The 12172-nt window shown below is 38.5% G+C and overlaps 1 protein-coding gene across 1 annotated transcript in view; it reads right to left on the bottom strand.

Annotated features, from left to right (window-relative positions):
- Nucleotides 1–4081: 4081 nt before the first annotated feature.
- Nucleotides 4082–12172, bottom strand: part of LOC149803357 (protein Wnt-8b-like) — a 45103-nt gene continuing 37012 nt past the window's right edge. Inside the window, exon 6 of the mRNA XM_089951369.1 lies at nt 4082–6068. Within this exon, the coding sequence (XP_089807495.1) occupies nt 5565–6068 (504 nt within the window). The 3' untranslated portion in view covers nt 4082–5564. The remainder of the gene's footprint in view (nt 6069–12172) is intronic.

The raw sequence follows: 12172 nt of genomic DNA, 5'->3' as shown, positions 1-12172 counted from the left end.
GCACGGGAGACCTATTCAGGTTATGAAATTAACATAATGTCGCTAAACCGAATTGTCCTCAGTGGCAAAAAATCATTTAAAAAAATAATAATTTAAATGTATTTACATATTTACAATTACAATGAGACTATACAATTATATATCCAGTAATTCTCTAAAGAGGTAATGCGTACATCTAACAACACGTTCTCTCAACCAGTAATAGAATTTCTGTGAATTTTAGCGGGTCCACCACATTTTCCGGATCATCTACATCTGCGACTGTTGACTTTTAGACACTTTTTCTCTCATACACATTGCTACTATGCCTGTCAAAAGGCACCTACTCTTCTATATACGATTTTGTGATGCGGGTAATTTTGTTGGAGGGGTTACATTTGTTTTTGACAAATTATTTTCGTATCGGTTTCTGATGTTACTTGCGCATCTTTTATAGACTTGCAATTTAAAGAATAGAGTCTGTACTTTTCAAAGGCAGTTATGGTGTTTTCTGGAACACCTCTGTCCCACTTTCACTCCTTTATTTCCCTCTTTGTTACGTATAACATTTAATTGCTTATTATTTATTCATAACTTGCTTTTTTTTAAAGATTTTAAAAGTGTATTAATTAATTGGAATTACTGGTATATTTTCATGTATATATTTTAGCTGATCATTATTTATATCAATAGTAAGAATGATTAACAATTGTAACATTCCGGGACGGCGTCAAGGCTTCAGTACAAGGATAATGTTTGTCTGCGATATTTTTGGCAATGAGTGATCAGTAAACAAAGTCAATCACGTGACTAGGCTTAAATAATTGTTAACCATCAAGTCGTGACCTCATTAAGCAAAGCAGGACTTCGGCATTGGCCATGGCATGAGCTGTATGAGAAATATTTTCGGACATTTACGGGGGTGGTGGTGGGTATGGGTTGGTATAGAGTAAAGGAAAAGTATTTGGGTTTCTTTGATACAATTTTCAACGGATCCAGTATCTTGCTGTTCATTTTCAGAAAAAGAAACACTGTTGAAATGGCTATATCAATTTTCCCCACTGATAAATCTCAATAGCATATAAGAAAATATACTTTAAAAATAATTTTCTTTTATTGGTCGATTACTGAAAAGTTGATCCATTTACTACAATAGTAACCATAAATGTTTTACTATCATAAACAAAATCACAAACAACATTTATTAATTGGTTTTTTTGGGGGGTTTTGTTTCTTAAAACAAAAATTGACTTCTTGCTTCAGTTTCGATACGGACTAAAATCTCTCCTAACTAGTGTTATGAGAACTTCCCATATCTTCTTATCCTCTCCCATCAATCGAAAGACACTCACACACATATGGTTAAAATGGTGTATGTGAGAAAGCTTGCCAGTAGCTTCCCGTGGGTCGGTGGTTCTTCCTAGAGTTGTTCCGGGTTCTTCCTCCACAAAATATACTGACCGCCATGTATAACCCATCATGTACTGAACAATGCCGTTAAGCCACGACAACAACAATATTCTGTATATTTGTATTAGTAGTAGTAGTAGTAGTAGTAGTAGTGGTAGTAGTAGTAGTAGTAGTAGTAGTAGTAGTAGTAGTAGTAATATAGGGGCTTCAGATCTGTCTTACTAATCATGGTTAAACACTCCAGACCCCATGACTTTTCCCCTTTACAGATCACCATGCATCTATTATCCATCCCGGTCGGTTTTGAAACGAATCCCCGAGGGACACAAACAGAGGTCCGAGATTGCAACTGCCCCAAGGTTCACATGGCCGTTTTTATAAACTATTATTTTCTTACTGGTCCGGGTTAACATATTCAGACCCTATAACTTTTCTCCTTCTTTTGGGACGATTCCCCAAATGTTCTCAAAAAGAGGTCTGAGAGCCTTCGTCGTTTGGGAAAATGTGGTTGATTGCCAGAGAAGTAATCTCGTACAACCGATGTCATTTCAACCATCGCATTATCCGATCCAGCAACATTTGAGTTTTCTAAGATCCGGCAGGGCCAATGAAAAGCGCACGAACAAAGTTCGGAAACACGTCGTGTACTTGGATGGAATGGGATTCGCCAACAAGGCAAATTTATTGATGGAAATCTTTTTCGACGATGCTATGTCGAATGTCAATTGTTGTATATAAAATCTACATGCCTTTATATTGTGTTCGATGCCGCGTGAAAATTTGTACCACAAATCCAACTCGAGCGCTATTGCGAGAAAAAAAAATATTCCCGGTGTCGTGCAAGGAAGTTGACGTTAATTGGTGGAAGGCAAAGCTGTTTCACTTCCAGGTTTAAAATAATAGAGATGATGTCGTTTATAACAAAACTTCCAAGGATACCCTGGAGTAAATACCCTGATTAAAAGCCTATTTAGATCCCTCTGGGTACAATTACCACGGCCATGGAGCACTACTAGATATTCGACTGGACTCCAACGACCGACCAAAAGGCCAGTAAAAGGACTTGCATTGATGCTGCACGTTATTGATATGATCTAACGTATAAAAATCAAACGCTCTTTGTCACTGTCAAAAAGCCGGCGTAGATTTAAGGTCCATAAGAAGTAAAAATTACATTATACCAAGATCAAAGAAGGATTTTTTTAAAAAATGTTTTCAATATATCGGTATAGAACAACATTCCCAGTGACATAAGGCATGCTGCTAGTATGTCTTCTTTTTATAATCAATGTCTCAAATGGATGAAATCTTTAGACAATTGAACAGTTCTAGTACAATAAATACTGCCTGCTTTTCTGTAATTTTGCATCATTTTCACAGTTGAATCTTTCAATGCAGGATGATATTTTATATTTTATTTATGTTTATGTGTTCGCATATGCCTGTGCATATGTTCCAGGCTTGATACTTTGATTTTTAAAATCACTTATAAAAAAGAGGTAATTACTGGGTCGACTAACAAACATTCTGATTTGCATAAATGCTATATACACAACAAAGTTCCTACTTTTCTTTCGGAGAATGTGGTTGGCGCGAGCAGGCATGGTCGTTCTGCCCTGTGTTCAGTATGGTACAAGTTATAACGTTTTAATCTTAGATACCATCTTTTTTCTCTTATGCAAATTCATTCCGTATTAATGAATGATCCATAGGATCCAGGGATTGCACATTTCGCTATATTTTGGTGTGATCAGAGACGTATAGTAACAATTATTACTTCCGGTTCAGTATCCGCGAATGTACTCCCTGTCAATTTTAAGGCACGTTTCCTAAGTGATACAAGAGCTAGATGTAGACATTCGTGGTATTGATTTAAAGAACATTGTTTGTTCTTTAGAATATGAGCATTATGGTGTGGTTGTCTGTGTGTATTTTTTGGGCGACAGTATGCAGTGAGCAATACATATTCTTAAACTACATTCATTTTTGACGTTGGTACTGAATCATACCTTTGTACTATATCATATAATAAACAATTATAGACCTTTCGTTCTGTAAATTAAAGTTTCATGAAGAACAAATATATCGTATTGACCGTCTTTCCGCATCGATCAATATGCGGTTCACTTGTAGTACTTTTTATGTACTCATTGAGGTCTTTAGTTGCATATAACGTTTGTAACCTATAGTTTATACAGAAATGACTGAAATTTATTTCAAGTAAATATCATTATTCAAGAAATGAACTGTCGCGTTTGCTTTCCCATTAAAACTTGCATTATATCATAAATCACGGCGAGTTTAAGACATTTAATAACAACAATAAATGTAACAGATTGATTGATTCATTCATTAATTGATTTATTGATTCATTCATTCATTCGTTAGTTCGTTCATTCTTTGATTCATTCGTTCATTCATTCATTCATTCATTCATTCATTCATTCATTCATTCATTCATTCGTTCGTTCGTTCATACGTTCATTCATTCATTCATTCATTGCAACCCAGCACATGTTACATTAGGCAAAAACCGATACATATATTCATGCTTTTAACCGCTTAAAATACTGCAACAGGGTCTAGAACAAATACTCTTGTCAGATTGTTGACTCTATAAATGAGTTATTTCCCCTGACCTCATCCGGAAGAAAGACGGAAAGAGATAAATAAAGATCGGAAGTGGCTTCAGTCATGAGTAATATTATAATATCTGGTATGCATTCAGTAGTCGCTCTACATATATTATGAACTTCAATGAGGTGAAGTTGTTTACTTTTGCAACACAATAGGAAGAATGTTGGTATATCTCTATGTTACTTTCATGTACTGTGGCTGAAATTTCATCGAATATTGTACTTGTAGAAATTGTAATTTGTTTTCACACAGCTAACTAAAATGACTGCTTCCTTGTGCTAAAAAACCGGCCTACATTAACTTAAAGTACACTGTGTTTAGCAGTTATTAAAGATGGGGAAAAGAATTTTGCCAGAATGCAAACTTCTGAAATTGCAATGGATGAATTACCAAATGTACAAAATGTAAAACAAAGTTATCTGCTCTTTTTTGTAACAATTTACCAATGAAATTCAGGAAATGAAAATTACGAAGCGAAGCTAGCATTTTTTGAGAAATGCACATTTGAAGTAAGGCCAGGCTGAATAATCTTTAACCCATATTACATGCATCAATCATGCAATACAATATAGGGAATTAAAGGTTCTTTGAACAATACCTTAGATATACAAAGGCATTTTTAAATAGCCAGCATAACCAGTGAGGAAAATCTTTTTCTTTAACATTCTATGCAAAATACGAAACTGGTTAGCGCCATCTAAACTGTACATATGACCTGAGGTTGTAGTAATTGTTTAAAGTAATTTGCTGTTATATCAAACGCGTTTTGACAAATACGAATAGTGCTGGATAATAATCCGAACTACGAGGTATCTGACCCTCAGCCTTCTGGATTAATAGATCATTAAAACCTCATTTCCTCAAAACTGTGGACCTTGTATAGTCCAATTCGTTTATCCAAACTACCCATCATCCTCGCATTCCTTTTGACGCATTTTAGCCCAGTGTTAAAATGATGAGCAATCAAAAGGTCATTCAATATTAGAGCCATTCAAAACACACCTGAATAATGTTGTTACTATCGATTCGAATGGACGCCATCAATTCCTATCAACCGCGACGAGGCAAAACCTTTCCTTTCCACTGCATTGAAAGTGCTTGTGATATAGTCTAATTAAGAAGCTATCTAACGTATATACAGTGAATTAGCCGTCTGCCTTCTCTTAAGAATGGCCTGTGTACCTTTTCCCCTCATCCCAACATAAATCGCACAATGAGGCAAATAGAATGTCACAATGAAGAAGTAGATCAGCAACAAAAACCAGTATACACGTTACATTCATAGAGACTATCGTTAGTTCTTTTTTACTTTAGCCTCTGTGAAACAAGCAAAAATGACCAAATGAGTCATTCACTGTCGTCGTCAGGGATTTGAATTCCACGTTATTTAACTACAGCTGACGGTGCGCTCCATCCGAATCGCTAGTAATATAAGCTGTTCAGATCGAATTTAAGCATTATAAGTTCATGAATTTAGACGCTGAGTAAACATTTGAGCACTTTAAAATAAAAAGATGAGCACACTCGCGAGTACTATTTTAATACTCTTTATGACAGAAGTTTTTCGTCACTGTTTTTAGGCAATCCTTACAAGTAACCGTACAACACCAGCGAAATTTGCAACTGCATTTAGACATTTCTTGTAAAGTCTCCCTTCTAGTTTGAAAACCACAATCCCTACACAATCTTTCACAATTCTTCTTCTGCCATTTTGGCACCGAAACACCTTTCTCTGGCTTAATACACTGTCTCCCCTGTGTCCCAATCATTCCATTGGCATGTCGAATCTTGCAATAATTTGGCGAATCAGAGAGATACACTAGACTGCTTTTGGAAACAAGAGGTAATGGCACATTTCTAGCAGAATTTCCTCTTCTAAGTTCGCCATTATGAAAATTCACACGTTGTGCCTTTTTATATTTTTTCTTTAGAATATTTCCTGCGACACGGAAATCCGCTAACTGTCTCCAGCATGTGCGTATTGTACAGCTTCCGGAAACCCCATGGCACTTACAAATAAGAATCGTTGTCTTTTGGAGTGTCTGAAAAGGAAAGCAACCATAAGGTATTTAATTATATACGATACACTATGATATTGTACATAACAGTAGTTAAGTGGGGCACATTAGGGACAATGGGACTTAGCATTAAAAAGACCCCTGGGTCAGATTAGGGACAATGGAAATTTAACATGGAGAGAAATCGTGGGTCACTTTAGGGACAATGGGAATTTAACATAGAGTTTGGGTCTGTCTAGGGACAAGGGAAATTAACATGGGGAATAGAGTTTGGGCTTTTGGGATTTTTTTTTTTTTAAATTTTTTTAAATTTAAATTTAAATTTAAATTTAAATTTTAAAAAAAGGGGTAGGCAATGGAAAGGCTATCTCTTTTCGAGAAATATGGCTGGCCCTGAAAAGGGCCTTTGGGTTTTCTTCTTCTTCTTCTGCTTCTAGTTTCTTCTTTTTCTCCACCAAGTTCTTATTTTATCTCCAACACTCTTTCTCTTCTTTTCTTTCTTTTTTTTCTCCTGCTCTTCTTTCTTCTTCTCTTCCTCCTCTTCTTTCTTCCTCTTTTCATTTTCTTCTTCTTTTTCAATTTTTTCATTCCATGCTCTCATCCTTATCCTTTCCTCTTCATCCTCCTTCTCCTCCTTTATTTCTTTCAACAGATCACTGATGATTACCTTCATTTTTCGTAAATTGTTTATCTCCATCTTCACTCGATGGGGACTATAAGAATAGTGATCCTCGTTTAGGTTAACCAACATTTGCTCTATCATTCCTAAATTGTCGAGGACGTTTTGCAATTTTTCCATTTTGTCCATTTGGTTAGAAGCCATCTTCTTTTTTTATTCTTTGCAGAATGGTTTGAACGACGAATACTGTGGGTTCTTATACGAAAAGCGCGGACGTGAAGGAAAACATCCCCCTACTTTTTCATTTCATATAATAAAACCCAAACTATACTTTCTCATTTCATATAATAAAAACCCAAACTATACTCTCCACATACGCTAAGAAACAATAAACAAAATCCATAATCTACTATCCACACAATCTTACGTGAGCGCTTACAAAACCCAAACTATACTCTTCACATACGCTAAGAACAATAAACAAATCCATAATCTACTATTCACACAATCGTACGTGAGCGGGTACAAACACAAACACAAACACAAACACACAAACACATACGCTAAGAAACAATAAACGAATCCATAATCTACTATCCACACAATCGTACGTGAGCGGTTACAAAACCCAAACTATACTCTCCACATACGCTAAGAACAATAAACTAATCCATAATCTACTATCCACACAATCGTACGTGAGCGCTTACAGAACCCTAACTATACTCTTCACCTACGCTAAGAAACAATAAAGAAACCCATAATCTACTATTCCCACAAACATACCTTAGCTCTTACAAGCACCAACACACAAACACATACCCTCACACTATCTTAAAAAAGAGTTAGTGTTTATAATCACACTACTCTACCTACACACATTGGCAAATCGATCGTTATTTCTTTTCTAGAGTATTGGGTAGCCCTGAAAAGGGCTGTTTTTTTGTTTGGAACTTCATGGACACCTGGTTAATGGTGGCACCTTCCAGGCCTGGCGCCGCATACACATCTTGTCCCCCAGTTACTTTTTACCTTTTTGGGGGAGAGAGCAGAGGCAGGATATGTCGCTTCAGAATCCCAATTTTCGCTCTCTGGGATTCTGAAATTTCTTCTTCTTCTCTCCTTTTCCTCCTCCTCCTCTTCTTTGTATCTTCTCTCTTCCTCTTTGTATCTTCTTTCCTCTTCTTCTTTATATCTTCTCTCCTCCTTTTCTTTGTTTCTTCTTTCCTCCTCCTCTCTTATCCTTCCCTCCTCCACAATGGCTTCCGCGGCTAGTTCATTTAATATGCGCCTGGCATATTCCAGATGCACATGAAGTTCCAACAGTTTCTCCAGTCTCGTGTTCATTTTTGGTGTTGATCAATCAACAAGGGTAGCTGGACTGCCGAACGAGTTTCAATTTATAGTGAAAGCGCGGACGTGAAGGAAAACATCCCCAAAAAACATAAAATTGATCTTACCTACATCATGACCAAAAAACAGCAACGCGTGGACCTAAAAGAAACACTCACTCACTTTTTATGCTACCCATCACTATTTTAAAATTTTTTATAAATCACTTCAATAGACTATCCACATACGCAAAGCAATCCAATCTAACCCCAAATTTACACCTCAAACACCAAAAAAAACAAAAAAGACATCATTTTAATCTACTATCCATACCAACTTACTTAACCACTTACAAACACAAACACACAAACACATACCCTCACATTTTTTTAAAAAAGAGTTAGTGTTTATTTTCACACTACTCTACCTACACACATTGGCAAATCTATTGTTATTTCTTTTCTAGAGTATTGGGTAGCCCTGAAAAGGGCTGTTTTTTTTTTTTTTTGTTTGCTATGGCATTCTTTTTAGTTTCTAAGAATGCGATGTCCTCTGAGGATAGACTTTCTGGCGATAGGTCTGCTTCTTCGGAAAGAGAAGAAGAACTCTTTGGTGTCGATACGACAATCGACAAAGCCTCTGTCAGCTTCAGGTTGCTGCTGCTGCTCTTGTTGTTGTTGTTGCTGCTGTCTCTGAAGTCTGTACTTCTCTGTCCATTCTTCTTTTTCCCTGTTCATTTCTTCTCTGAAGAGCTCTTCTATCAGGTCTTCAGTGGTTTTTAACATTCTCACATTCTCTATTTCTTCTGGCTTCGGTATCAGACTGTGTCTGACCCTATGCAAATTCACGTAGGCTTCGTTGAGTTTAGCTAGTTTGGAGCACATCTTCTTAGGAGGATGAGTCGACAATGGATGGTTAGACTAGAAACAACCCGGTTCTTAAAGTCAAAGCGCGGACGTGAAGGAAAACATCCCCCACACGGTTTTTGAGTCGCAGCGTTTAGTGAGTGTCATGAGAGGGATAGTAAGAAATGAAAGAGCATCAATCCAACATTCTTATAGCTAAACAAAAGACAAAGGCATTTTTTTTCAAAACACATTTTTTATTCAAAAATCACTTAACACTAAACAACAACTCTAACATTTTTAACAATAATCCAACAATATATCATCAAACAATTTTTTCAAAACACAACATTTTTTATTCAAAAATCACTTAACACTAAACAACAACAACTCTAACATTTTTTAACAACAATGCAACACTAAAAGTTTCTCCACTAGGTAAAGAGGGATAACAGTCTTCCATGGTTTCTAGTAATCTAGGATGACTTCTCTCAAACTGTTGATTTCTATGGTATTATCGAATTCTGCATACAGGATGACGTTCACCGTTTCATCAGGGTCTCGGTCTTTAAACTGAATTTCCACACGAATCTGGCCGGATTTTATAGGGTGGAAATGTCCCTCGTCGCTGCCTTGGTCTGGAGTGAAATCGAAAGCCCACAAAGCGTAGCCTCCTGCATAATCCTCGTACGTAATACCGTGACTGGTATTGGTTCCTAACTGTCCGGTGGCTTCGTACAAGGACAAGTACGATCTCAAGTAATTCTTCTTTTAAAAGTCAGGTTCGAAAGGTCGGGTACACAAGGTCTTGCCATCGCGACTGACTTCGATTTTGGACACGCCAAAGTGTTGAAAGTAGAAAGGATTTTTTTCGGCAGCTCCGTTGAAGGCTGTATTCTCGACGATACCAACGATCAAACGTTTGGGTAACTGTCCTTGGAACAGATGGTCTTCGATCATGGATCGCTGTCCCTTGGGAATGGTGAAGGTTTTCACTTCCACGCGTCGTATGGGATACTTGGCAGTCGTTCTGCTCAACGTCTGACTGATGTCGTTTCCCACTTTAGGTAACACTTCCACACGGCGTACGTAGAGTCTGGCTTCTAGGATTTTGGTTTTGTAACCGTCACTATCAGCCATCAAATGGAAAGCGGCACTGCTACGATTCAGTCTCAGGCGGACATCCACCCCGTTCAGCAAATACTTTTCTTGCAACCACATGTCCAAATGCAAACGATCCATCAGTTCTAAACTTGTGTCGGCTCCCGTGATTCTCTTTCTTCGTTCTACAAATCCATCATTGTTGTCTTTCTTTTCATCAGTTTCCAATATTTCAAACTTGGTAGGTTCGTCAGCTTCCCACACCACACAGGCATTGAGATGAGTGTTCTTGGCATCTATTCCGTACGTCAAGAGATTTTCCAGGTAGGCACGATAAGGGTAAGTATCCATGCTGCTACTGACCAGTTTGTTATTCAAATACAAGTCCACTCCACTGAACAAGGAATGCATGAAATTGTTGACGGGAGCTACTGCTTCATCGTCTATAGCACCTCCAGTCTTATCTAGAATTTTGACTTTCAGGTACAAGTAACTGCTATTCAGATCGATGTAATCTTCGGGCTGTCCTTTGATTTCAAACTCGATGGGAGCGGAATCGGTCAGTGAGGAGACGGGGTGAAATTCCACCCACTGGGATTCTTGCATCGTCATCATCGTGGGGGGCATGGCAAACAGATCCAGTTCCGTCTTGGAACAAGCGCAAGATTCTCAGTGCATCATTTTTTTGTCTCTTTTCTCAATAATCGAAAACGTCTAAGTCTCGAACGGTTCTTCTTTTCTTGGCCTTTCTCGCTTGAAGTCTGGTGAAAGGGTGTTTTCTTCGTCGTCTCTTTCTGCCTTGTCCTTGCTGAATGCCTGACTCGGTAGCGTGCAGGGCATTTATAGGTGTTTCTCGTTGGCCTAAAATGTCTTTGCCCGTTTGCAGCAAGACATTTTTGCCTGCCCTCATGAAGGCTTCTTTAGGGTTTTGTTTGTAGATGATGACATTTTGGAGAAATTCTTTGCCTTGCGTCAGTGCCGCATCTTTCAAGGCGTGCAATCCGCGTGTCACCATCGGTTTCAACACCGGGGCCACCGAACGAAAGGCCGATTTTAACATATCTCCTAAGCCGTGTCCTCGCTGTCGAGCAACCCCTCGGTACACTGGATACATGACTTAAGAGTCGTGAGAGAACCGTTTTCGAAAATGGAGTTTCACCGTGACTTTTCCTTTGGTGAATGGAATATTTTGTCCCAGATCTCCTTTTATAGCAATGTTGACCGTGTCCAAATAAGACTTACTGACAGGCAAATAGTGAGGATGGACAAATTCGCGGTGGACGTGGTAAGTGTTTGCACCTTCCTCGTCAGTGTTCGTGGCAGAATCCACTTTGAAAGGAATGACACGCAGTAACGGTACGGAGGTGTGTCCCACCACGTTGTACTCCACCACATCGGAATACACGAACATCAAATTCAGTCCTTGGTTCAGTTCTACCGGGGCACGAAATAACTTGCTAAAAGACTCGTTGTCGTAAACGATGGGTAATTCGTTTTTCTTGATCATGGTCTTTCTCATGTCCATGTCTCCGCCCAACATGTCAAACAATTCAGGACAAAATAAAATGGACAGGATTTTACTCCGTTCAAATTTCATCAAGAAGCGACGAGCTGCTTTGTGGTACTCCATGGTGACATTTTTGTTGACTTGCTCCAAAGCTTTCAGAAACACGACATTAAACCTGGAGGTTATGGTGCTGACCAAATGTTGACCACTAAAATAATAGCCTGGGGGAATGAACCAGTGATAGGTGGTGTACTTTTGTGTACGGGTTTTCTTGTCATATTTGACATTGCTATCCATCCACTGTTACATTTGCTCGTCATGAACTTCCACATCAAAAAAATTTTGATTGAGAAGGACATTGAGGACTTGGGTCGGGTGAATCATTTCTACTAAAGCCACTTCCCAATGGGCTTCGTGATCTAACTGGATGGCTTGAGGTAATTTGGTCGTGTAACAGCACAACGTGTTCTTGGGAAACACCTCCATGGAACTGTCACTGGGTAAGGTTAAGTAAAATTGGTTTTGGTGACTCATAATTCCAGAGTTCTGTGGCTGTCCGAGGGGTTACTGGACGTCAGAGGCGTGTCTCCGTCTAAAATGGGGTTCTGGTTGTGATTGAAGTGGTGACTGGCACTGGCACTGGACACAAGGTTCCCGGGGTTCCCGTTCGAGGTGAATTTCAGGGAGGGATTAGGAAGCAGGTAACCGATGCAACTGCTCAATA

The sequence above is a fragment of the Sinohyriopsis cumingii genome, chromosome 3 (assembly GCF_028554795.1).
Source record: "Sinohyriopsis cumingii isolate HCF-2022 chromosome 3, ASM2855479v2, whole genome shotgun sequence".
Lineage (NCBI taxonomy): Eukaryota > Metazoa > Mollusca > Bivalvia > Unionida > Unionidae > Sinohyriopsis > Sinohyriopsis cumingii.
Note: the sequence above shows the minus strand (reverse complement) of the source record. Positions and strands in the feature narration are given on the sequence as shown.